This window comes from Symphodus melops (genome assembly GCF_947650265.1).
Source record: "Symphodus melops genome assembly, chromosome: 4".
In the NCBI taxonomy this organism is placed as follows: domain Eukaryota; kingdom Metazoa; phylum Chordata; class Actinopteri; order Labriformes; family Labridae; genus Symphodus; species Symphodus melops.
The window spans coordinates 3,818,377-3,846,175 of record NC_136694.1 but is presented as its reverse complement, the minus strand read 5'-3'; the positions used below and the strand labels follow the sequence as shown (position 1 = coordinate 3,846,175).

The 27,799-nt window shown below is 42.0% G+C and overlaps 2 protein-coding genes and 1 long non-coding RNA gene across 4 annotated transcripts in view; 2 read left to right on the top strand and 1 right to left on the bottom strand.

Moving 5' to 3' along the window:
• The window catches only part of LOC306822617, a 299,929-nt gene that overhangs the window by 256,741 nt on the left and 15,389 nt on the right, over positions 1 to 27,799 (top strand). The window lies entirely within an intron of this gene.
• Positions 859 to 26,608, bottom strand: aldh1l1 (aldehyde dehydrogenase 1 family, member L1). The gene is made up of 23 exons (XM_079342519.1): positions 26,505 to 26,608; positions 23,856 to 24,001; positions 23,234 to 23,468; positions 22,974 to 23,139; positions 20,799 to 20,900; positions 20,299 to 20,388; positions 19,326 to 19,463; positions 7,710 to 7,835; positions 7,527 to 7,618; positions 6,056 to 6,203; positions 5,848 to 5,967; positions 5,608 to 5,735; positions 5,206 to 5,356; positions 5,031 to 5,101; positions 4,597 to 4,702; positions 3,448 to 3,535; positions 2,710 to 2,803; positions 2,528 to 2,627; positions 2,340 to 2,438; positions 2,084 to 2,249; positions 1,897 to 2,002; positions 1,581 to 1,780; positions 859 to 1,264 (listed from the first exon to the last, which is right to left on the bottom strand). The coding sequence occupies exons 2-23, from the start codon at positions 23,980 to 23,982 to the stop codon at positions 1,209 to 1,211; spliced, it is 2,709 nt and encodes a 902-aa protein (XP_079198645.1). The 5' UTR covers positions 23,983 to 24,001; positions 26,505 to 26,608; the 3' UTR covers positions 859 to 1,208.
• Positions 8,302 to 19,327, top strand: LOC306823145 (uncharacterized protein). 2 transcript variants are annotated; one of them, XM_079342521.1, is made up of 3 exons: positions 8,302 to 8,633; positions 14,991 to 18,655; positions 19,308 to 19,327. In XM_079342521.1, exons 1-2 carry the CDS (start codon positions 8,435 to 8,437, stop codon positions 15,782 to 15,784), a joined length of 993 nt encoding a protein of 330 aa, XP_079198647.1. In that variant the 5' UTR covers positions 8,302 to 8,434; the 3' UTR covers positions 15,785 to 18,655; positions 19,308 to 19,327. The 2 variants fall into 2 exon arrangements, with proteins under 2 accessions (XP_079198647.1, XP_079198646.1); XM_079342520.1 differs by lacking the exons at positions 14,991 to 18,655; positions 19,308 to 19,327 and adding an exon at positions 12,136 to 13,349.

Genomic DNA, 27,799 nt, shown 5'->3' with positions numbered 1-27,799 from the left:
TCTGTGGACTCAAAGTTGTTTGCTTGTACCTACTGATCCGTTCTTGGCTTTTACTCACCTTCAGAATATATCGATATTTCTAAAAAACTCAATATATCGCCCAACCCTAAACCAGATGTACTGTATGTCTGCTAAAAAAAAAAAAAAAAGATAAGTAAGATTGTGCCATTAAAGGAGTAATTTGTTACTCTGACACCTAGTGTTTAAAATGGGTGCTGCAATACACATTTAAACCATTACATAGAGCTGTCTCCCCCCGCTCCCCCCTCACTCGATTCGTTTCTGATACTGTAGCTTCAGTGTTTAGCCAGCTCTGCTTCGGTCTGTAAAGCTTTCTGCGTTCTAACCTCTCTCCATGTTTCAAAAGCATCTCCAACATTGATCCTAGTTTGAGCAGGTTTCTGCTGCTGGAGCTTATTAGAAACATGCAGAGGCTTTTTAGCTCGGGTACAATCACTTCTATCTGAAGCAGTTCCACTGCCCGCTTCCATCGCTGCAACACCTGTTGACCTGATAACTGCTCTCATATCCAGCAAACCGAGGGGCATCCAAAACGGCTGTGGGGGGAGGGGACCATAATCTAAAGTTAGAAGGAGGATGTACTGGCTGCTGCATTGTTGTCAGAGAAGCCAGCACTTCAACACCACGTGTTTCCTTCATGTCTGATCACAGAGGAAGGTCAGTTTACGATTTAATCCAGGAGCTATCTTACTGACTGCTCCTTTGATTTTTAAATAAATAGGAGTGACATGCATACGTTTATGTTTCTATCACTGATGTTACTGCACTTGAGTATTAAGTTAATCATGAAGTAACTCAAATATGAAACAAAACAACAACAAAAACAAGTCCACAACATTTAGGGTGTTCAACTGTTTTCATTAACAATCAAAAACATCTTTTTTTTTAGAAATGTTACATTTCAGTGGGATTTCTTGACCTAATGTAAGCCATATTACAAATGAATACAATCTGTTAAAAAGACTTAATCACAGTGATTACAGTAGTCACCTGGGCCACCTCGAAGCATACTTCAAAAAGTGTAGAAGTGTCTTCACTGAGAGGCATGAACATTCCCCCATTAGTAAGATTGAACCTGTTAGTGTGGTCAATTATCATGTTAAGGCATGTAGTGTTAAAGTCAGTAATACCTAACACACACATCGCTGCTTCTGCTGCTTTCTTCTGCTTTCTCCTGGGACTTAGATTTAGTACTCGATGGTCACTGCCTTTGTCTTCAGGTATTCATTAAGAGCTTCTTGTCCTGTAGCAGAGACACATACAGTGGATATGGTTATTAATTGTCTCAAACACGTTTTTTAATTCTTACAGACCAGAATACCAGATGTTTTGTTTGTGTAATTCAGTGTCCACATTTCTTATTAGGAGAATCAACCTATATTACAGTTAGCATCAGTAAAAGCTGTACATCTAGTGAAGTTGTTTCAGCACTCATTAGTGAGTCTAAGAGGAGCTGGCAGGCGGATTTTACCTGCAAACAGCATAAAGACCACTGTATCTATTCCTTATGCTAAGCTAAATGCTAAATGTGATATGAAATGTTTAACTATTTTTCTTACCCAGGTCTTTGCCAAAACCAGACTGTTTGAAGCCTCCAAAAGGCGAGGCCACGTCTGTCTTGTTGTAGGTGTTGACAAAAACTGTGCCGGCATTGAGCTTCTCACTGACGTACAGAGCTTTGCTGATGTCCCGTGTGAAAACACCTGACGCCAGGCCGAACTCTGTAGCGTTGGCCCTCCTCAGCACGTCGTCCACTTCACTGAGACACGGAGACGGTGCAGGAGGGAGAAATGACAGAGAAGGAAAAAAAATATTTTTTTGTAAAGTGGAAATTTTGCAAGCAAAGCCTCTGAGCCTCTTTTGCGCTACCCTTACCCGCTCTTGAACTTGGACAGGATCATGACGGGGCCGAACGACTCCTCTTTAGCGATGTACATGTGATCCTGCACATCAGTGAACACGGTGGGCTCAAAGAAAAAACCTAGAAGCAGACATGTAACAAGTCAGATCCGTGTTATTAGAGCTTCCTTACTGCACGGAGCTTCATGGTAGATAACCTCACCTGGTCGCTGCACCTGTTTGCCACCACACACAAGAGTGGCCCCCTCCTTCACGCCGGTCGCACAATACTCCACAAGCTTGTCAAGGTGGGCTTTGTGGTTCTGGGGGCCGTGGTCTGTGGAGCGGTCCAGCGGATCCCCAATCCTCATCTTCTTCACCTCCTCAACCTGAGAGAAACGACAGCCGGAATAAGACGATCACGAGAGACAGAAATGCTCAGATATCAGTGAGTGAGATGCAGGTTCAAAACGACGTACCACTTTTTTGACAAACTGGTCATGAATGTTTTCTTCCACAAACAGTCGTCCAGCCGCGATGCAGTTCTCTCCCTTGTTGAAGAACACTGAACTCATGCCCTGAAACACAAATGCACAGGTTTGTCCCTGCAACAATAAAAGCTTGTGAAGACTGACTGTAGACGACACGCTCCTGCGGATGAACCCACCATGCGCACGGCTTTGTCCATGTCACAGTCGCTGAAGATGATGAGAGGAGACTTCCCCCCGAGCTCCAGGGAGACTTTCTTAACGTTACTGACGGCACAGCTTCAGAGGGACAAGAACACAAAAACACAGAGATGAGACGAAGGATTTGGTTTGGCTTTATTGGATGTGCTTCAAGTCTCACCTTTTCATGATGTGTTTCCCAATTTCTGTGGAACCAGTGAAGCCCAGTTTGCGGACGTCAGGATGGTCAGATAGACGCTGACCCACCAGAGCACCTACAACAAAAAGACGACTTTAAGAACTCACATACTGTCAACCCACTGTGTGTGTGTGTGTGTGTGTGTGTGTGTGTGTGTGTGTGTGTGTGTGTGTGTGTGTGTGTGTGTGTGTGTGTGTGTGTGGAGTTACCTCTGTGCAGAGCTTCCACAACACCGAAAAGCAACGTGCAAATTTGCAGACTGGGAATAAATTTTAGGCTGTCGTGGAATCAATGTGACAGAAAGACGTGATGACGGCTGAGCTTAGTTACGACCCTACAGACAGTGTGAAGAGGGCTTTGATTCAATCTCAGTATCGTATCATGATGTGTGATTCTAGAGTCTGCTGCAGCCTTCCAACCAGCATTCATCACCGCACTTTTCTCCTTATTTTTCTCTCCTATAGACAGATAGTTCCATCATTGCCCATTCTGAGCTCCTACTTGTCTGCTTGCCTTCTGACAAGCAGCAGATCTGTGTGTGACAAGGAAACTGAGGGATTTCCGACTCTTGATGAGATAAATGGAAAAGGGACTTGAGTCTGGCCAGAGCTTCAGATTCCTCTGACTGAAATATTTAAGTGTATGCTGGGTCTGAAGATCATCTTTAAGAACATAACCACCATGACAAATCTTTAAAAAGAGATAAAAAGGTGTGCCTACCTGATCCAGGCAGAATGTTAACCACTCCTTTAGGCAGGCCCGCTCGAGCTGCCAACTCAGCAAACTTCATTGCTGTCAGAGGAGTCACCTGGAAACAAGTCACTTCCTATTTAGACAAACTAGCAGCACAGCTGGTGATGTCGTCAATCCTGACTTAAATATCTCGACCACTGTTTGATCTACTGTAAAGTTCAAATTTGAATGACAATGAAGGAAGTCTAAATATCATTTTTAATGTCCAGTTATCACAAAAATGATGAATACCTGAGAAATATGACGATTATCAGATTGAACAACAAACACTGACAACATGTCAAAATATTCACTCCTATAGAACATCAGAACATCTTTATTTGGATCTGATTTGACGGTAAAGGGACGATAAATCCCATCGATAGCTCCTCTATTAGTGATGTTATATTCACATGCAGGATTTAGAGTGATCTCATCTCGCTCCATCATCAGGTCAAAGTAAGAACGTGTCAGGTTTGTTTGTTTTGAGTCTTGTGTCACTCCCTTTAGCCTCTGCTGAACTTGATGAATGCATAATAAAATATCTGACGATGTTAATATTCGACTTGACTTCAGCATTCATCTACATTAACAGTGTTTTCTCAGACTTTTTTTGTGTGGATGCTCCAAAGTTGAAAAGCGTTTAACCTTTTCAGGAAGGAGAAGATGTTCTCTGTAGTTTTACGCAGAGAGCTTGGACCCGCATCCTCTTTGCTCCAGAAATGAACAATGTTAAATATAAAACATGTCAACAGACTGTTGTCACAGAGACAGGGCGGACATACAGCACCCTTCTTCTCTAATCCTGTTAGAGAACTTTTTCGAGTGTTTTGACAGCCACAGTAAAAAGCAGTGAAATTCTCAGTTTCATATTGAGAAACTATCGTCTGATCTGAGGAGAAGACGTTTAGCGCCCTCTGCAGACTTATCCTGGCATTACTCCAACATGAATGAACCTCACAAGCTGAAACTTTGCCTACCCTTAACAAGGGCTTCCAGCATTGTAACACTATTGCTCATTTTGAAAATGAGGATGCAACATAATAGGACTACAACTTTAAATAGAACTACAACTTTAAAAGAATCAGCGCAGTCTGACATGACCGGACCCTGACAGACAGCGTTAAGCATGCTGACCTGAGCAGGTTTGAGGACCACTGTGTTTCCAGCGGCCAGGCAGGCGGCGGTCTTCCAGGCCAGCATCATTAAAGGATAGTTCCAGGGAATCACAATGGCACAAACTCTAAGAAACAGAAACATGTTTTCCTTTCAATCAGCACTCTTAGAACTAACATCTGGACACTTTCCTCTCTGCTGTTCTTCGTATCTAACTCTGTGATTGGATTCTAACCTGTACTAACACACTAACACCCTGACACTTATTCTTCTTTTACACTTTATTCTTGTTGATAGGTTAAAGGTTTTTGTATAGTTGCACTGTCGTTATTTGCTGCTCTGTTTGCCCTGAATTGCCCCCCGGGGACAAATAAAGTTTTTTGAATTGAATTGAATGGAATTGAATAAAATCAAAAATGCCGTGTGTGCTGTGAACAAAGATCATGTGGGCTCACCCTATTGGTTCCTTCTTGGTGAAGGTGAGGTTACGATTGGGCCTTGCCTGGTTGATAGGGATTGTGCTGCCCTGCAAAAAGGCAAACATAAACATTTTGCAGAGTATCCAATGTTCTAATATTTCATTTGACTTGTTTGGTCCCTGGCTTCCAGGTGTTCAAAGCAACACCTTACTTGGATCTTGTCACACCAGCCGGCGAAGTAACGGAAGGTCTGGATGGACATGCCCACGTGAGTCTTGAGGGCCAGAGTGTAAACAGCTCCAGAGTCGATGGACTCGATGGTGGCCAGCTCCTCCTGGTGCTCCTCCATCAGGTCAGCCAGCCTGAGCGAGCAGAGCAGAAACAGGGTCAATGAATGCCCCAGCTCATAATTAGAAATGTGTTGTTATTTTACCCCATGCTCAAGGATGATTGCTATATGCAGCTAAATCGCAGGATTTGATTTGTACGTATAAACTTACCATGAATAAAATGACTCAAAGCTTTTAGAAAAACTGTGTGTCATCAGCAACAGTGTGAGCTGCACTGAGCAAAAATATTGCGAGTTAAGTTCAGAATGAACGAGTGCACTGACTTGTGGATGAGTCTGCCTCTGTCTCTGGGGTTCATCTTCCCCCACTCTCCCTCTTCAAAAGCTTCCTTAGCAGCAGCCACAGCCTTGTCCACGTCACTGACCTGGGCCAGAGACACGTCGCAGATGGCCTGCAGGACAGACAGATAGAAACAGGTCAGACAGAAGGGAGCACAATAATAATCCTGTCTGGTGTGTTTGGTGGCATAAGGTAAAGATTTCAGCCTGTGCTCTCTTCCTTACCGCACCATCAGTGGGGTTGATGGTTTTGTAGGTCTTTCCTCCTTCTGCATCCACAAACTCTCCATTGATGAACAGCTGATGAGGCATCTTTATGGTCATGTTGTTGATGTTTTTCTCCACCTGAGAGGGTCACACACACTAGTCAGCATGTTGTCTTCCCTGAAGGCCGGACAGTAACAAATACCCGCTGACACAGAAACGCTCCTACATAGTCAACGACCAGCTCCTCTTCATCGTCCTCCCCTCTGAGCTTTCTGACGCACATCTGGATGAAATCCTGGAAGGTGGTGTTCATGTACACGTCCTCGTTCTGCAGCTGGCAGGTGTTTGCTCGGAGCTTCACCTCCTCCACAAGCCTGCCGACAGCGACAGGAGGGAGAAGAGTCAGAAGAATAGAACAAACAGGGGAGAAGCTAGAGTATGACCTGGGATGTTTCTAATGCTGACCCGAAATAAAGTTCAACGTTAACCGCCCTCAATTACTCAAGTTATTCATTTTAATTATCCAATAAAGTAGTTTGGCATCAAAAAAAGTGAACAGATATAAAACAGTTCCGTTCTAAAGCGATGTATGCAGCTCTTTGAGGGTGTACTTAGATTGACTAAATGTGGCTATAGAGAGCTGTTTGAGAAACAATGCTCCTGACAACACTTGCAGCTGCAGAAAGAAACAACAGTTAACCTTTCTCTTTCATGCCCTCGTGCTGCAGCAACATGGAGTCATCGCAATTTGTCATTTATATTTCTTATTAAGATAGTGTCGCATTATTTTGCATGATGACATTATATTGTAGATGATTTTTTAAATTTTTTAACCCCTTGACACCTATTGTCACGTATTTGCATCAAACAACTTCAGATCCAGCCAAAATAGCGTCCATTTTCCTCCACTGCTGGTTCATGCAATTTCAATACACAGCTAGGAACCTTTTACAAGCATTAGATTGTCATAGGACCAGTCAGAGACGGAACAACATCCGTTTGATGTGCTATGTATGTGCTATTTTTGTTTAATATCTATTTATGCGCGATTTTCAAAAAAAAATTCTCAACTTAATTAAGCATCTACTTGAAAGCAGAAACACGTAAAAAAATGTGTTTTTGATACTTGGAAACAAATTCAGGCGTCAAAGGGTTAATTGCTGAAGGGGTTACACTATTAATTTTGAACAAGTTGCATTGTCGAGAATAGCTGCAGTGGTTCAATCGTCCAAACATTTTTGTTTGTGCAGGAGCGAGCAGCCTTTGACAGAGTCTGACTTTGATCACAGTGTCGGTCACTCCGTGGGCTCGCCTCCAATTGTGTAGAAATAAAAAGACTGAACAGAACAGAACGGAAAAGACTGAGAATGTGTCCTTATTTAACAAAACAGTTCTTAATTCACAAAATATCTATTTAACAAAGTTCAATTCTCAGCGTGTCGCAAAATGATAAAAATCACAATAATATGATGGCCGCTCTGGGGACTCCCACCCCTAATTATTGTTGCACAAGAATTATGTGTAATGTAACAATTAACTTGCAATATATATGTGAATGTAAGAATCGGTTGGGGTGGGGTCAGCATATAGTGTTGTTCTTTTTTCTTTTAAGACAGGAAAAAAAAGTGTATCACATATAATTCAGACAGCTTCTATTTAAGGAGGGAACTGTATATCGTCCACGCTGTTTTAATCACCTGACAACATCCATGGAAGCAGCACCTGACTTGAAGAAATCCGTGGAGTCTTCAATCTTACTGACATTTGTCAGAATACTCTGCCAGACTGTCTGTAAGGACAGGAAGTGTCAAAAATCAGCATTCAACAAATGCATACTTTGTTGGCAGCTTGTCAGTGAAATATGGATTCAGAGGCCCTACCCTCATCTGTTCAGCAAACGTTTTCTCCTCCTCTGTGAGCTCCACTGCAGCGCTGCTTCCTGCACTGAAGTACTGTGCTGCAGCAATCATCTTCCCATCGTCAAACTGCAGATTCTTCACCAACAGCTGCACAGACAGAGAGCATGACACCATTGAATGTGTAGAAGAAAAGTTGCAAAAGGAACAATTAAAGTTTCACCTGAAAGGTTAACTAAACCCCAGGAGTCAAAATACGTTGGCAGTAATGAGGTAGTTAAGTTAACACGATGAGACACTTTTTGTGATTTAAAAAAAAAAAATCATCTCATAAATACATCATTAAATATTTGTATAATTAATTTTGAAAACAATGTTGTGTCCAAGATGTAGGCCTAAACATAAATGAAGCATCAGTGTTTTTATGTTTTACATTAACACTCAGTGGACTTTGCACATGGTGTGTATTATACTCTATTATATATATTTGTTTGCTTCTTATATTTTATTGTATTCATGTTCTTGCTTCATTTCCTTTGTTAACTGTTATTGCACCAATACACCAGGACACATTCCTTGTCTGTGTACTTGGCAATGAAAAAACGATTCTGATTGAGTAGCAATACCAGATCCAGTCCACCAGGTGGCGGTATGAGTCTCGATACACATTTTGCTCTGACAAAGGCTGTCTGACATTTGATACCATTTGATACAGCTCACAGATACACACAAACTGCTGCAGCTGCACGATGGCTAACGCGACGCTTCAGTCCTTCAACGTGTTTCTAACGGAGAGATTAACCGCAGCAGCTGTAGACATCTACGGCTTCGTAGAGAAGACAATCATAGACTACCAGGACGAGGTGTACCGAACTAAACTGGAGAACCAGAGGTTGCAGCGGCTGCTGGATCTGGTCTACAAACCGGAGATAAGGCTGCACAGGGCAGGTATGTTTCTCCATGCACCTGACAGCTCCCTAAAGTCAGCTATTTAGCTAATACGACCATAAATAGGAACATAAACAGCGTGCACAGTCAGCCTAGGCCTGGTGTTTGTGTGTGCATTGCATTGTTCCACGTTAGCATGTCAAGATAGCAGCTATTTCAGAGCTAATGACAGGGACGAGGCAATGTAAACGCTGCCTACATTTCCGGACAATTTCCAAAATAAAATTATTAATAATTTATTCTGTGTATGTATATTATGATAATAGTGTTAATCGCTGCAAGATAAAACACGAGTGTATAATTATTATTGTTATGGCATGATGTTGCATGATTAAACCACCGAAGAGAGATGTTGTTGACAGTGAAAAGCCAAACTTCTCTAAAACAAGTGACTAAGTAACCTGATTGGACAAGAGGACAATCAGTGGGACTGTTCACCTGATGTATCACTCCGCAGCAGACATCTCAATTAGCATCATAACAAGCAGTCTTCTTCTGGTTTCTTTATGAATTAAAATATACTTATTAATGTGAATTAAATAAAGTAGGGGGTGTGTCATCATAACAACGGGCCTCAAAGTAGCTAAGGGTGAAGATGTTCAGGTTGCTAGGCAACAACTCAGTTTAGGTTAAGTTCTGGATCTAGTTGATTTAGTGGAGAAAATCATTACCCATTGAGGTTTTTACTTTTTATTTACTATTCCACACGTTTTTGGGGGGGGGGGTTTTACCTGTAAAGGAATCTCACTGTTGAGGTCCTGATGCTGTACTAGATAAAAACACGGCTGAGACTCGGCTGTGTGTTGACAACATTGTTCCTGTGACCTCAGCAGAACAACGAGACTCCCTCTCCTGTCATAGTCCTTCATTATTTGAATAATATAAACAGCTTGTAAAACATTTGACCCATTGTATTGTTTTAGTGCAGTGGTGTCCAAACTTTTTTTCTTGTGGGCCAAAATTGTCGCGTTAGGGTTTTTTTGTTTGTTTTGGTTTTTTTAAATATTGGAAGGAACTTTTTGTATTTTGACCACTTCAAAAAATAATGTAAATACACAATAATTAATTGCAGTGGGAATCTGTGTTCTAATTTTTTGGAAAGAATAGTCAGGCTTTCATAGGTCTCCCTCGCTAACATGAAAAAGAAAAAGAATGAAATATGCCATCTGATGAGGCCTGGGGCCAAAATCTTCTGATTCTTCGAACGAAGTCAAGGGCCACAAACAATCCACTCAAGGGCCACAAATAGCCCCCGGGCCGCACTTTGGACACCCCTGTTTTAGTGTGATGGAAGAGTTAATTAGTTCACTCAGCATACACATGATACACAGTACAGCAACTTAATACTTTAATTTTTTTCATAATTTGACACAACACATCCCAAATGTTTCATTTGTTAAAAGATTGGGCGATGAGGGATTGGGGTCATCTTTTCTCTCATGATTGACAGCTGTTGGCAAAGGACAGTTGTATCTTCATATTGAGTCATGTTTATTGATTTAATGTTCATGGGTAATTAGTTCTGTAATTTCACATTTGAAAGGAGTAAGCATGAGAAAACAAGCCTTAGAACAGACCCAGGAAATCAAATAGTTTGAGTTTTGACCAGATGTTGATCCAATCATTAAAAAGTAAAGGTTTATTGTTGCTGTCTTGTGTAAATATGTTGTCATAAGTCGGACCGGATTCATGTTAAAGTCAAAGGACGCACATGAAGGCGTGTTCGTAGTAATGGTGTGAATATTTTCAAACAGTGAGCGTGTGTTAATGCATTTCTTCAATCACGATGTTGAACTGAGGTCCTATACAGAAGCTGTATCACAGATGCACTTATCAAATCAAAGATTTATAGTGACGTCAAGATGGTCACTCTGCTGAACATGAACACTCTGGACAGTGACGATGCTTTTAGTAATATATTTAGCGCCCTCTGCTGGTGACGAGAACTTCGAGTGAATAAATCTCATAATATCAACAACTTAACATAAAGGAGCTGATACTGATAAGACGAGACAGAAGAATTGGTTGACCTCGAGTTCGAACCTGTAACCTTTTATGTGACACAGACACCTGACTCCTCCCCATCATCCATTAACTGTTCCGCATAGAGCACAACGGGGAAAATGAGGAAAGTAAAACCACTGACTTGAACGGTTAAAAAAAAAAAAGCTCTGACACTTTGTGTGAGAAATAAAGCTCAAGCTTATATCGGCCATCTTTATCTCACTTCTGAAAAGTAAAGCACGAAAACAGCAGTTTACATCACGGGACGATGAGTGAAACCAAAGGTTTACGTCACACTGGAGCCGGGACTCGTCCTCTAGCGGTCATTTATTAATTCAGCATGGAACTTCATCAATCAAGCCTTTTGTATTCCCACATTTTATTCACAACATGTTAATAACGTGAACTCCTTCTCACATCTGTCTTCTTGTCAAAAGGCTCGAGTGCAGTCTGACGAACTGTTCTGGAAAGTAGAGCTGGGGGGGATTGTGGTGATAATATATCATGACCGTCAATAATTGATATTTTATTTTATGAAGGGGATCAAAATGAAATTTGAACAAGTTACATTGTTAAAAATAACTGCAGTGGTTTTGTGTTAAGGTTGATTTTATCTATCTATCTATCTATCTATCTATCTATCTATCTATCTATCTATCTATCTATCTATCTATCTATCTATCATTTAGACTGAAACACCAACAGTTAAGATTGTGAGCTGCCTTTGACTCTGTCTTTGAGTGTTAGTCAGTCTATTTTCTTGTTTAATAATATGCAACTTAAAACAACTCATAAAACGTTTTCAAATCACGATAATATCATAAGGAGGTTAAATCATATCGAGGGCCCTCTGGTGGCTCCCGTCCCTTCAGGAGAGAGAAGTTGTCAAATAATGAATTTAAGAAAATGAAAGATGAGTTGAGGATCTTTTTGTTTCCCCCCCAAAAAAAGAAAAGTATGAAGTGAACCACAGGCTCACTTTGCCTCTCATGTTGACACGAACGTACGCAGAATTCAAACTTTCTTACAACAAAATGCACAACTGCAAATAATTCTCTGTTAAGTTTCTGCATTAATGACATGCAGGCGAGTGAATGAGCTGAGCCTCCTGTGCAGCGCTGAGGACAGAGAGTAGATCAACATCAGTGTCTGTGATTCACTAGAAAGTCGAAGAATAGAGCTATAAGTGTTTTATTGAGATGTGTGACGGAGTGATTCCCTTACACTGAGATGATGCTCCATCACATGCATGCCATGTCTCATGTTTCCATCATTTGGTACGTTTTTGTTAGAGGCTCTTGTCACTACTGAAGGCTCCACTGACTGTCTCCAAGCCGTTAACTTGCTTTGGATTTCTCTGCTGCTGTTAAGACGAGCATCACGGCTGGGGATCAGTCATGTTCCCCGACTTCTATTCATGTATGATCAAAGAGGTTTTTTTTTTTTTTTTTCCTTTTCCGAGCTGCTACCAAAAACATTTTCCTATCCACTGTTACAGATGCAAGCCCGATTGATTTTCCCACACCGACACAGGAGGTTTGTGCTCAGGAGGAGCAGCAGCAGCAGAGGGAAAGTGTTCCCAGTGAGGAGCCAGTCATCATGCCCTTGAAAGAGGAGCAGACTGAATCCTGGACCAGGTCGGGGGGGGCCCCCGGATGTCCTGCATACAGCAGCATGAGCGGCTCAGTGACTCAAACGGTCAGCGTTGGGGAGCAGGAGGGAAACCAGATGCAAGACAACCTGAGTCAAGTTGTGACAGGCGGAGAGCACAGTCGATACCCCATGTCTGACGGCCTCATCAGAGTGGTAACCGTGGGAGATCAGTTTGAGTATGAGATCCCATCGCAAGAGGAGCAGCCCTTACCCTCCTATCGAGTGTTCACGGCCTACACGAGGAAGGCCAACATGTTCTTTTGTAATATCTGCGGTAAGCCTTTCGGGAAAAAAGAGAAGCTGAAACTGCACATCGCAGCTCACTCTGCAAAACGCTTTCCAGAGTCCAGCAACCGGACGTTCACCTGCTCTCTCTGCAGTAAGGTAACGCACACCAAATATCACATGCTCACCCACATGAAGTCACACAACAGCGAGAAACCGTACCCCTGTCCCATCTGCGGCAACAAGTACAAACTGAAGAGCCACGTGAAGGAGCACATCAGGACTCACACGGGGGAAAGGCCGTACACCTGCCACACCTGCGGCCAGCGCTTCAACAGATCGTCCACGCTGAGCAAGCACGCCAGGAGCAAGCACAGCGAGAACAAGCCCTTCAAGTGCGCTCAGTGCGAGCTCAGCTTCCCTCTGTACATCGTGCTGAAGCAGCACATGAGGACGGTGCACGGCTACGTCATCCCTGTCGGAGACGACCAGCCTCCGCTGCAGTGCTGAAGCTCTTTAATGATTGTACATTGTAACTGGAGTTGTAGAGAAGACGCTTCCTAGAAGTAGCACTTAATGATCCACGGCACTATAACACCTTTTTTACACTCTAATGATGACCTCGAATGAGATTGCTGATCGACCATGTTTTATAGTAAATATTATTGCACATGTCCTCTATTGATTTTGCACTGTTGTTTTTCTATCTCTGATGAGCTGCACTTTGTTTAGGTCTGCCTTAAATCACGCGTGGCTTTGTTCTTTAGTAGCGCCTGTGAACGTCTGCCTGTGATGTACTGATGCAGTGTCAATAAATACAGCACATGGAAATACTGCTCGACTTTATTTATTTTTTTTCATGGTTGGATTTTAGAAAAAGTGCTGATGCTGGATTATTGAAAAGACTATGGAGAGATTCCCTTTCTGACTCGATCAAACATTTGTGATATAGGAGTCTAAACTGTATCATCAGGAGGAACGGCTGACACCCCGCGTCTTACACGTCTCTCTTTGTGTGATGTTACAGTCCGGTAATCTTTCATCAACGACAGATCACGCTATTAAGGGCAGGTATGTGAAATGGACTGGAGCTACTGTCGTATGTTTCTTTTCTCGCCTTCTGACCCCTCACGGCTCCTTTTCACCGCAGGTCACACTCACACACTGATGACACAGGCTGCTGTGTGAAGTCACCATCAGAATGAACTCATCCATTCAAACACATTTGAGCATCTTCAGGTTCAGACTTGAGGTTGGGACGTGGCTGCAGGAGCTGGGGATCGAACACTCAACATTCCGGTTGAGAGACGACTGACTCCACTGAGCCACAGCCGCCTCTCAGTCCAATTGATCAGGGGGCCCCACACTCTGTCAGACCGAGGACCCCAAATAGTAAAATCACCTGACGTGACCCCCACCTTGAAAAACACTGCAATATGCACCAGATTTGAAATAAGTCAGTTTGTATTTGCCTCTAAAAAGAGGCTGTAATAAAGTCCATCAGTGTCTCCACAGACGTCCTGTGTGACTCAGGTCTCTGGACTCTTTTCATCGAGGTTCACGACTACAGATAAGGAAACATTTGGGCTGTGCTATGAAAACTACCTGCTTTAAGCTGAATAAAATACTAATTGATAATAAACCTGAGTGTCTGAGCCAACTGCTGCAAAATGCATTGTGGGTAGTGAAGTAGGGTCGTCAAAATAGCAGACGTTTAAACCATGACTGGATATGTGTCGGGGTTTGTTTTTTTTACTTTAATTCTTTATGATACTGTTGATAACTTAAAAGAGATTATAGAATAACAAATTAAACATGGGATGAAATCAGTCCTATGGAACATTTTAACAACCTTTTTTTAAAGATTTATTTTTGGGCTCTTTGTTGCTTCATTGTAGAGACAGGACGGTGGGTAGAGTCTGAAACCAGAGGCAGAGAGAGACCGAGGGATGATATGGGATTTGAACCCGGCTGCCTGCTTGGAGGACTTTAGCCTCTGTACATGTGACCATGATGCTCCCGGCACCCTGATGTTGAGCGATATATATTAGAATGTAAACATATGAAAGGCTGCGGCTTCTCTTTAAAGCAATAATAAAGGTGTACTTAAAGTGTCCTCGGAGACAAAAACAGTTTTTACCATCAGGACAAATTTTAGTAGGGAAGAAAATAACACAAAATATCAGCTAGAGTTTCAAAATAATGAAAAATAAAGCAATACTTTCTGATCCAGGACACTGTGGAAACCACGCCCACTTTCAGGAAAGACATAAGTCTCAACCCTAAAATGGGTGCACTTCCACACTGAGGAACATTTTTCTTGACACAGTCTTTAAGGTTGATTTTAGAGACAGCTGCTCTAAACTTCTCCGTCCCAACAAGTCAAAATAGTGACTGGTGTGGAACAATATTTTGGTGCCGATTACGTCATCATCGACATGCGAGAGTTTTACATTTCTGTTTCTGTCCTTGCAGATGCCAAACAGCCAGCTGCAGCTACACCCACAGAGGATTTCCCCCTTAAAAAGCAGGAGTGGAGCTCCAGCGTGTGCCAATACGAGGCCGGACCGTCCCAGGTGAAGGACGAGCCCGAACAGCAAAAGGAGGAGCTCTGGATAAATGGTAACGAGGAACTCCCGTCAGCAGCCGAGGACAGCGATGACGGCGACTCTTTGACAAAGGAGCTCATCAAAACGGTGCAGCAGCTAGAAGACTGCAGAGCGGCAGAGGAGAGCAGGGAGCGAGAGCAAACCCCGGACCCCGACGAGGAGCCAGAGCACTCGGAAGAGAAAACCAGCACCACCTTCTACCGCTGCCACATATGCAACTACATATTCACCAAAAAAACGGTGCTTACGTGGCACCTCAAGACGCACGAAAGTAAATCACAAAACAGTAAAACCAACTTTGACTGTCACATATGTGGCAAGCACATCCCCTGCCAGAGCAACCTGCAGAACCACATGAGAGTCCACACAGGAGAGAGACCCTACAGCTGCCATTTCTGTGGGAAGTGTTTCAAGCTGAAAGGACACATGACAGAACATATAAGAACCCACACGGGGGAGAAACCGTTCAGCTGTCACATCTGTGACAAGTCCTTCAACAGAGGATCCACTCTGAGGAAACACGTGTTAGCCAAACACAAGGAGGAGAGGCCGTACAAGTGCGGGGACTGCGACGAGTTGTTCACCGAAAGGTTGCTGATGAAGAGACACATGAGAAAAGTTCATGGCATCAAACTGTCCACCAATCAGAGTCCTGCCTAAAACGTTTGTCGCTAGCGCATGATTTAAATGTTCCAGAACACACTAAAGATTGAGATTTAAAAGTTTTTAATATGTTTGGAACCAACACCAGATCGACACCTTAAAATGAAATTGCTCTGATCATGTCAGAGTTGTTGACATAAGCCCTTTCACACATGCACTCCTGAAAATGTCTCGACAGTTTGACGGCTTGCTCCTCCCTCTTCCTGAGTTCTTTCACACATGTGCCTCACAGCGGGGAGACGTTCGCTGTGGGACGGGGGTCCCGGAGGGCAAGGCATGATAATAACCCACTCGCATGCAGGGAATTTGTTCTCGAGTATTTCCTCCGTGTTCTGCATTCTCACCCCGACAAACACTTCACAAATATATGTTTTTATATTAAATATACAATCTACAATGTGGTTGTACCATATTCCTATATACATAGAGTATATACCAGAAAAATACATATTATGCACACCCACACATACCCTTAAACTATTTCTAAATATTTACATGTGAACACTGTTATTTAGACAGAAAAACACAATGTGGGGACATTTTCAGGAGTTTGCTGCATGTATGAAAAGGCTCCTGTACCACAAATTCTCCTTCTTCATGAGGTCAAAGTTTTAACAGTTTTTTGATTTCCAGACTTTGCACAGAGCCAGGATGACTGATCACCACTGCTAGCAGTCTGTCTTCTAAGACGCCGTGTCCACCTAGCTTTTTTCTCAACGCCGCGTCCTTTTTGTTGTTGTTGTTTTCAATGAGTAGAAAGCGTTTTCAGCAGCAGGCGGCTGACCGCAGAAAAAGCACAGTGCGCAGCATCTTTTTTCCCAAGTGTTCTGCCTTTTTTGTGCAGCCGCTTCGGGTGCTCAAGTTTAATATTTTTCAACTTCTACTGAAAGGCGCTTTTGGTGTCACTGGCACTCTTTGTCAGATGGATGACATTCCCTGCAGTTTTGCCGCCTCCGAATCGCATCTTAAAAGCACATCCTCTTTGCTCCGTGTCTGATCGATCTCAACTATAAAGCATGTAGTAAAAAGTAGCACAGCAGTGTCGGTCATACAGCGGCTGTGGTCATCAGACTGTTGTCATAGATACAGGAGGGAAGTGCGGCGTTATTCTTCTCAGCGCACACATGCTTCATGTGCAACAGAGCGCACAACAAGTGCTTTTCTGCTCGGAAAAAACGCTAGATGGACACGGGGCCGAAGTCAGGCTCTCTACTCTGTTATCCAAACACAGATTAGATTTGTTCTTCTAACCCTTGAAGGAAGGCACTTTTACATAATATATAACAGTCTAAATTCCATTATGGAACTATCTAATGAAAGAATGCTTAAACAAGATACTGAATGGGAGAAGGAAGCGGATCCCTGCTCTTTTGTTAAGCAGCGTTCAGCTTGTCGTGTCGGAGCAGCTGCATGCTGTTGGACTGTTTGCACTGCCTGTCTCCAATCATCCACCACTTTCTACACTTTTACATGTGCTGGGTATTTGTTCTCTTACTACCATTTCTCTCCGTGTTGGAAACCTCTGTTCAATATAAACATGAAACGCCAAGATGTCCGTCTCCAGCTTGAAAAACAAACCTTGTTAAAGATGAAACCAGTGTCTACGTGAAGTCGGTGGGTGTCAGACCGTCTATTTCAGTCAGCTTGAAAACACTTTCTAATCTAATAATCGTGCACCATGATACCATATAAAAAGGTGGTACTTTGTTTGACTAGTGTTATCTATGTTATGAAATGATTTTATACATTTATATAATATATATATGATACATGTACTCTGTACATAGCCAGTTGTACTTCCTTTATTTTGCCAATGTTCAGTGTTATGAAGTTATTGTAAACCAGCTATGTGAACATGAAAATATATATCAAGTAAATCACATCATCACTGTGTGAAATATATTTTTATTTGTAATGTAGCAGTGCAGGAGGAGCTGGGCGTTACTTCTAAACTATATTAGTTGGTGTAAAAACTTAAAGGTTCTTTCTTTTCAGTAAGTTTAAATACGTTTCAGAGCTCCTTAAAACGTGTGTGAAGTTTCTTGTTGTAAATCCACTCTGATCCTGTATTTGCTCATGTCTATAAACCCCTCTATTTCAGCCCTGCTCAGAACAGGCTGTTTCTGTGTCTGTAGCTTTAAATATGTAAATGAGCTGTGTCTGACCACGCCCCCTCTCTGGAAGGGCTCGGGTGTACTCGGTGCTTTCTCGCTCCATGTCCTATTGTTTACGGTGAGAAGGCAGACTCAGAGGGCAGAACAAACACCTAGCTGTGGGAGTGTCACCCACCTGGGGGAGGAGCTAATGCCCTTTGTGATGTCATGAAGGGGAACTCTCCAAACAGCCTGTTTGAGAGTACATTTTCTGAAAAGTGGAGCAGGCAGAAGATATAGAGGATAGACTTTTCTCATCATTGGAGGGTTTATAGATGGACTAGGGACACATATGACAGTTTGAGAAAAATGGTGTTTCCTGGATTGCTTTAAGTTTCAAACTAATTTAAGAGCATCAGTCACCTGTAGAGAAATAGAGGTGTCATTTGAACTCAATTCTCTGAGGTCCATTTATTATTAATCTGTGACTTCCCAATCCAAAACCTGCTAGTATGCATGTCACGAAAAAAAGAACTGGGGATTATTATTAAAAAGGACCATGTGTCTAAAAAAAAGTGTCTCTTTAAAAGAAGAACAAAGCCAGCAATCTTTTTTTTTTCACATGTCCTACTAAAGCTATACAGTCCAAATGTAACATCTGCACAGCACTCATCTCTATTTAGTACTTTTTCCCGATATATTTTTGGACCTCTTTTGCCTTTATTAGACAGGACAGCCGAAGAGAGCGTGGGATGACATGCAGCAAAGAGCCGAGGTCGTACTCACACCCACGTCGCAGCGATGAGGACGATAGCCTCTGTACAGAGGGCCACACTTTTGGAATGGTATTAAACCTCAAATTCACTTTCATTAAGATGCAATCCAGTAAAAGAAAAGCGACTTCATAACAGCTCAAAGTGAAACACAAGAATGAACTCGACTCATGGTATTTTACATTTGATATCCTATTTTTATATTTGACATTTTAAACAAAGTAAACGTCATTCAGTGACTATTGAAATTTGCATTATCTTTTCCCCCCCAACATAAATCTTTATTGACATACACAGGTTGAATGTCCTCTGACCTTTATCCGGTTTAGTTTATTAATTTGCCCTAATTAAATAAATGTCTCCCGACATAAAGAAAGGCTCTTATTCTCTGCAGAGTAATGCAGTTAAAAAACATGTCACGTTCGTGTAAAAATAGTTTTTACTGCTCTCGTATGGCCTACTGTACCTTCCCTATAGGATTAAAATGACCTGGATTTGTATTGAAACTGAATCTTTTGTGAACATTCAGTCTATCTCTCTGCTAATCTAGTTATTAGCTCTCCTTTACTTTAATATTTGCAGTGTTGTAGTGTTTTGTCTGACACACAACCCCTGGCAGCAGTTTCCTCACATCAGCTTTGAATGTCTCCCCAGCTTCATAAATGGACTTACCGCCTTGCCATCGTTGCCAAACAGCACCAGGCCTGTCTTGGTGACGATGCCGGCTCGGCTGGCTCCGGGGATCTCCAACGGCTGACCGTTCGCTGCTGTGCCGTTATCCACCAGACTGGAGCCATAGAAAGTGACTCTCTAAAGGAGGAGCAACACAGAACGGAGTAACATCTGTAAAGACGATTTTAAGGAGAACTCAACACCTGCAAGTACAGGGCTTGTAAATTTGTGAAGTACAGGTAAGTACACATACATTTGTTTTATTTTTTTAAATCTTATATACTTTATTAATCCCTGAAGGGGAAATTGTGTTTCACTCTGTCATTGTAGAGATATGCCTTTCACACACAGGCCTGAATCACACACATACACAAGCAGGACCTGTGAACATGCATTAATGGAGAGATGTCAGAGTGCGGCGGCTGAGCTGGTGGTTGTTTGGTGCCTTGCTCAGGGGCACCTCAGCATCGCTCGAGAAGTGGTCTGGCACTTCTCGAGCTACCAGACCAACTTCCATTTTTAGTCCGGGACTTGAACCGGCGACCCTCCAGTTCCCAACCCAAGTCCCTGTAGACTGAGCTACTGCCGCCTCCACATTCTTTATTTTTGGGATTTTTTGTGACTTTATTGGAGGGATAAAACAGAGATGGAAATCCGGGAGAGAGAGTAGGAATTGACATGCGGAAAAGGAGCCTCAGGCCACATTCACTTATTTATTTTCTATCCTATCTGTATATATATATTTTTTTTTTCTATTCTAAATATTTCAGATTTTATATTTTAAATTCTAACTTAACAGACTTTATGCCTTTAAAAAAAAAATCACAGGCAGATTCTACAGTGCACCTGGAAACCTTCCTCCAACATCTGAGTATTTCTCTGCACTCATGACTGAATGAGTAACAGATGAAAACCTGAACTACTTCCAGAGGACGAGTGTGTAAGGATCATTTGTTGCTGCGGGTGCTGTTACCTGTCCGTCAACCTCAGCCCAGGCACCAGGGACCTTATCGTTTCCTCGGATCCAGTTGTGGATCGCCTCAGCGGACTGGTTCCAGTCGATCTGCACACAGACAGAACAATCGGTTGCAATTATATCGTCAGAAATAATACATGGACATTGTAGCGCTTAAATAGTTGTCGATAAATTTTGACTTCAGGCGAACAAGAGAACTGGATAATGTTGTTTAAGGAGGAATGACTTTTTGATCCAGTAGATGTTGCCATTGAGCAGCCAGCATGAAACCAAAACAAACTGCTGTTCAGTGACACCTCGGCGCTCCTTCAGCGACTCACCTCCAAGCCCTCTCCATTTCTTGTTTGGCAGAAGGAGTAAAGCACAAGCTTTCCATTACTCGAGTGTCAATCCCCTGGGGTCTGCATTGCTGCGTTAGCGGGCTAATGTTAGCACACTTCAGTTAGCTCATAGGTTCACATTATGTGAAGGTGATCTTCCAGTAGTTCTGAGTTTACCTTAGAGTTGTCTTTCTTCTGAATGCACTCATAGGTGGCGCCCTCCTGTGGCTGTGTAATCCTCGGGGCCTTCCCCTCTGCGATCAGCCTCACTGCTTCCACCTGCAATCAAAGCGACGCAGAGTTTAAGAATATGACAAATCCTAAAGACAAGAATGGAGACAAAATGAAGACTAAATAAACTTCATAGGATCCAGTTAAAAATTACATAATTTACTAAACTCAATGTATTACTCAAGCCAATTTGTTTCCATTGTACTTTGTTTTGCTTCCTTATGAGTTTGTGGTGATTGCTCTTATCCAAGAGGAAATGAGTTTGCAATGTCACAGTGTTTGTTATGCAAAGCTTGGAAGGAGAGCTGACAGATCGATAGAGAGAGAGAGAGAGAGAGAGAGAGAGAGAGAGAGAGAGAGAGAGGGAGAGAGGGAGAGAGAGAGAGAGAGAGGGTTATCTGTAATCTATGTACACAACGGATAGACTTGAGTCTAAATATTTGCTCTGTGTGTCGGGACTTGTGCGTGAACTTCAACCTGGCAAAACAAAAGCCAGTTAAAGTTTAACTATGGTGGGTTAGAGCAATCGTGTTGTGCTCCACACACATGCACACAGAAGTTCATCTCCTCCACTGGAAATTGAACAAATTACTCAAATACACTGAGCACAACTCTGAGGGTAAAAAAAATCAAACCCTTCAGGACTCCCAGGTGACGACCAGAAGAGTTTCTTTTGGTCGACTGTGTTCCTTTCTTCTTAATCAGTCTTCAATATCATTTACAGCTTTATCAGGTACATATTGGCCCTCCTTCATTCATTAATTACCTACCTTTGCATTTTATCATTTATTACTCTATTCAGCTCCGACGTTAAGATGATTAAGAATTGTCACTAAGGAGACAGTCCCTGTTTATAAGGTAGGAAGCTAAGTCCTGCGCTAGTGTTGTAGTCAAGACCACAGTGATCCAAGACATGTTGGATCAAGACAAAGACCATAATTATCACTGAAAAATCCTCATTCTGTGCAGCAGGTGTGTCACTCATTAACACCGGAAAATTGCAGCCATAACCGGAGGATAAAAATGAAATGATGAATGAACTGAAGACCTTGGGACCAAGATGGATCTCGATTACTTGAAGAGGTTCTCACTGTAATGATTAACAGGCTATAACTTCCCTCCTTAAATCCAGAAGTGACTTTAAAACAAGTCACCTCCATGTTTCAGTATACTGTAGATAACCTTTATTTTAAAGTGCACATGGCATGTCTGAGTTCCTGTTTGAGACCGAGCATTATGCAAAAGCTTTAGGCCCAACTAATATCTATGTTCCAGATTTCATCCCCTCCCTTCAATGAAATAGCAGATGGGAAAAGTAGCAAAATGTATCTTTTTTATCTCAATGAAATCGAGTTTTAAAGTTGATAAATAAGTTCAACAGAAGGGGAACGGTGTCTATTCCTTATTCTAAATTTTATTCCAAACTGAACCCCGTTTGCCCTCTTTCAACACAATGTAACAATGTAACAATGTAACGATTCACTCGTGAGAAGTGCGTACGGCCTAATGTCACTAGTTCACACAGCAGCCTTCAGCTAAAAAGACGCCAGTTCACTTTTCCCTGTACTGTTTGATACAACCACTGAGGCTAAAAGAACCAAGAGGACAATGAAGCTTGGAAGAGAAAAAGCAGTTCAGCTAGGAAGTGAACAACATCATTAGAAAGTGTGAAACACTTTTACCAAGAACTAAACAAATGTACATTTTAGAAAACACATTTATAAGATGCGAAACATTTTTACAAGCTTGTAGGAAAAATTCACAAGTGTCCGGACACTTGATCAGACCCCAGCCTAAAACAGAGAGAGTGACGGACAAAGAAGCCAGACTACAGTTAATATTGGACAGGCTTCTCACGTTGACGAGAGCTTTATGAAACAGTAAGCTGATGGTCCAACGCCGAGCTGGCTATGTCAATACGCTCTGTTTTATGACCGATCAGCTGCACTCAGAGACCTTTCTCTAGGGGGGCAACATGTACCAAATTCCTCCATTATGTTGCTTTATGATGTTCAAAAACTCAAGAGACACAATGACCTTCTCTTGACATGTTAGAATTGAAGATGTTCATGTTGCTCCTGGACACTAAAATGGATCCAAGCATTTTGTGTCCACACTTACCGTGCCTTTGACCCCCTCTGGGAAGAGAAACCTCTTGTAGATGGTGTTGACGGTGTCATTGGGATCAACGTCACACTCTCTCTGCAGGAGGATCGGCCCAGTGTCCAGCCCGTCATCAGCCCAGAACACTGTGAACCCGCCCTTCTTGTCCCCATGGATCAGGGTCCTGTTTGTGTGTGTGTGTGTCAGAGACAGCAGCAAGTCAGAGACTGAGCCCAGTCCACATGTCTGAACTGACCGTATGCATGTTGGTCACTCACCAGTTGATAGCGGAGGCTCCCCTGTGGCGAGGCAGCAGCGACGGGTGGTAGATGATGGAGCCGTGTTGGGGGTGATCGATGACGTCCATGGGGATGAACTGGGAGCAGAAGGGCAGGACGTTGAGCTCAGCACCGGTGGCTTTGTACTGAGCCACCACCTCCGGGATGGCCTGGCCCTTCACACGCCAGCGGGGGAACTTGAACACAGTGACGCCATCCTTCTCGGCCTCGGTTGCTACAACAATGGACAAATATCCCACTCTTTAGTTCTTGAATTGATTTGAGTCGCACAAATACAAGGACCCAAAGAGAGGCATGTTATTTGTCAGCAATTCCTATTTCTGCTTTCTCTCTGTTATCAGTTCTGGTGTAATTGTTAGTCATGACTGGTTCCTGACCGATATGACATTTTTGGAGCCAGTGCCGATTTTGAGCAGCTGCTGTGGTTTAATGTTTGTCGACTCTTGATGGTCCGTTACTGGCCTGGCTTGCCATTTTTCATCCTAACCCATCAGTGGAGCCTGTGGCTTAGTTCTGACTCATCAATGCTTTCTCTGGTCTTACACTCATGTTTGTAAAGCAAAGTGGAAGTCTGGAGCTTCCTGTTGAGCATCGCGCTCACCCAGTGGGTCAGCCTTGCCGTCCTTGTCAGGGATGGTGAAGACTCCTACGATGGTGTGGCCGTCCTTCCTCAGCTCCTTGTAAACCTCCTGGCCGAACAGACTCTGACCAATCACAGCGATCTTCATCCTCGCACCTCAGTGTTCTCTGGGGTAGACGCAAGGACAAGCGGGAGACAGGTTAGGAATGGCGTTAACACAATACCACATTTTTAAACGTAGATATGATACAAGTAAAAATCAAACTTTTTTTTTTTTTTGTACTTTTTATTTATATTCTCAAACGAAAAGAAAACAGAAAATAAAACATAACTGGATTTTCATGTCAGCGCAAGAAACAGATACACCTCTCATACAGATGATACACCCGAAAGTAAGAAACCTGTTCTGCACTGATGTAAAAAAAAATAATAATAATAATAATAATAAAAATAAAAAAAATAAAAATAAAATAAAATATAAAAAAATATATACAGAAAATAAATTTAAAAAGAAAATCCAACTTAGTCAAAAGTTTCGATACCTTCACAACAACAATACCATCCCTGAGCACACAATATCTGCTCATTTTTCTCTCAAGTACATTTCCAATGTATTTATGCATTAAGTCAGTGCTCTCTCTCTTTTGCTCTCTCGCAGCAGCAGCTTTTAGACAACCACTGTCGAGCTCCAGTTTGGTTTTAATGCTTGGGTATGTCATGATACGATCCATCATTAAACTAACAGACTGTGATGACTGCTGACGACCTTATGTAGACATGAAGCTGTAACTGAGTCCCATGTGAATAATCCAACACGTTTTATACAGCAGGGTCGATGGTGCAACATGGGTCATGTACAATATATGTTGCATTGGTACGTGTCTTTCTTTTCACATGTGGATGTGTTTCTGTCTGTTCTTTGTATTTTGTGATTCTAAAGGAAGCGGCTGAATGTTTGGCAGCACTTTGAGGGGGACAATTAAGTGTATCGTATCATATTGATTCAATCTGTGTGGAGGTTTCTTTTTTTCACATTACAGCAAGTACTTTTTAAAGCATGAACCATAGACATATCCCTTTCAGTTCCAGCCTTTCACTGGCTAAAGGAGGTTCAATGGTCTCAGGGGCCATCAGCATCAATCATGGCAATGACATCCGAGTATGCTCTGTAAAGTTCAGACAAGACATAACCTGTCTGTGCTGGGAGATGTGCACGCACGTGTTGAGAAATATCATGCTCAGTGGTTGGAGAGGTTACAGGTCTCACAATTTATACAAACATTTCAAAGTATCACCACAGGGGCCGAAGAGCAAGGAGAGCCGCGGCTCCCAACATGTAACTGCAGATTGTGAATGTTAAACACACACATTGACTAGCATTCCTTCTCTATTTTAATTTCATATGCGCAATAAAGCTCAAACAGGACAAACGCTCTAACAGTCTTGCAGTGAATATTACATGCAGAGTGGTTTTCTTTTTTGTCACTCTGCAGCTTCTCTCTCACGTTTCTGTCTGTCGTGTTTGGAACAGTCGCCTCTGCAACGTCTCCAACTCATACAAAGTACCGCAGCACGTCTGCTAACTGGGAAAAAGAACAACAAATGAAACCTCTCCTAATGCTTGTGTCTGCTTCAGGGTGGATTTCATCGATTGTTCTGAAGGTATTAACTGGATTAGCAGCCTCTTATCTTGACTATCACACTACACTACACTACTCAGGTCAACGAACCCACTGCTCCTGGAAGTCCCGAGATCAAAAGTATGTAAGTAAGACTTTATTTATAGCACTTTTAAAAGCTACAGTGCTTCACAGATAAAAACAATCAAACGATTCATACAGCTAACGTGTTATAATGATTCTGATCTTATTGTTTTGATCCACCTTATTTGCCTCTATGAAGGATTATTCTCTGATGGGCCCACTGCCCAACAGAAATGTAGTTTTTCTTAATATGTAAATTATGTAATCTGAATTTTTTTTAACGTTTTAATCCTCGTGTTTCATTTTATTTTTTATGTGCTTGTGGTAGTGGATGCTCTTGTTCTTCAGTGTTTCTCTTGGTTGTACAGCCCTGAAGTCAATGTAAGTTTTTTTTTTTGAGTTTTTTTTTATGTGCCTAATTTAACTCGACTGGACTTTCATGAGTTCATACTCTGCAATAAAAACAGACTTCATCAACGCGGCATAACCATTGCACAACAACTCCTCGATGAGTGCTCAGTAACCATGACTGGTGCGTTTGACTGTTCAGTGACCCTGAACTTGAAACAGGCGGAAACTACTTGTCCTGTCAACCAATAAAATCTGTTTATAGCTCGTGCCTTCAGTATTGACCAATGAGAAGCAAGCAGCGATTGAAAGGGCTTGACGGCTCGCTGAAGCGATACATGCAGACTTACAGTAACAGAGCTCAAGTTTGTGCACACAAAAAAAACAAAAAGAGCAGATATTGAGTTCTCAGGGATTGTAATAACAACACGCATCTGTCTTTCGTGTGCAGCCTGCGTGTTAAATTATAATACTGACTCATGGCTGCTGCAAACAACTTAAAATAGCATTTTGTAAATAAGACACCTGTGTCACAGACTGTTACTATTAAACACTTAAGAGTTATTAATCATGCAAACAAACAAAGAGCTGAAGAAAGGAGTGAAGTTAGTGTCCTTACCCCAGCCTGAAGACCCACAACTTCTCCGCTTGACTCGAAAGAAAGATCGGAGAGAGACCGTTGCTTTTAATTTCTTTCCAGCAGACACACATGCCGCTCACCCAATTACATAACACGCAAATAAAGCCGAGTGATTGGATGGGACGGGCCGTGAGGCTGCAGGGGGGGTCAGCCTATCAGCTGCTCAAAGCTCTCTACGAGTTCATCCACCCGGAGACATCACTCCACCTGTAGCCTATAATAAAGGCTCGGAAGTAGTTCTTCTTCATTTTATTTTGAAGCATTTTCCTGACCTAAACAGTGAAGAAAAAATATTCTTTTAATAGAAATATTTCGTCCATGAATCTTTAATAAGTCTCCTTGATTACATCTGTTATTATGTCGGTACCATAGACGTCGGGACTCATCATTTTAGACCAGATTTATAAAGACTGATTAGTGCATTATAGCTTTATTTTGTTTTATTTGACATGTTGTTGTATATGGAGCACCTGAAATAAAACAACATCAAAAAATCTTTCGCTTTAACTTTTTAACTTTTTGGGACCTCAGCAGCTCTGTGTCTATAAGTGTGATTAGGCTAATAACGATTAAATTGATAAAACAAAAGGTCAGGATCAGCCTAAATAAGTGTTAACCACCTTCTCCTTTCCTTTAAAAATATAAGAGTGATTGAAGGACTTTGACTTTTGTGTGTGAACACAGGGATGGGACATACCTTAACTTACAGGGGAAAAGGTTATTATATTATCACAGCCTCGTCCTCCGTGCACTTATGGTCATGACCACCCACACCTTTGTGTATTCCTTTTGTTGTCACTTTGTTTTATACATATTTTTATCTTGAGCGATTCAGTCCATCAGTAAAAGAATATTTTCTTTGATTGTTACATTTGTCTTTGCATGTAACCTTTATAACTACATAAATGATGACATTTCAGGAAGAACAAATTAGTCGGCCAATTCAAAACACACTGTTAGTCTAAATCAGGAAGGGTTCATAATCCTGTCTTAGACCTGAGGACGGCCATTTAATGGAACATCTCGTTGATCCTGTTTTGGCTTTAATTTCTCATCAAAACGAAGGAAAGTCAAAGAAAATTCACTCCTATGAGAAAAATGTCTCAGACTATTATGTAAAGTATGGGTTTGTCCTGCAGACATATTAATTCACTACAAATATATTTATCTCAATCACAAATATAAATACATATTCATCAACTTGTTTCTGGTGTGTTAAACTTTAGTGTAAATATAGAATAATAAGTCGTTCTCACACTGAAGTTTGTTATGAA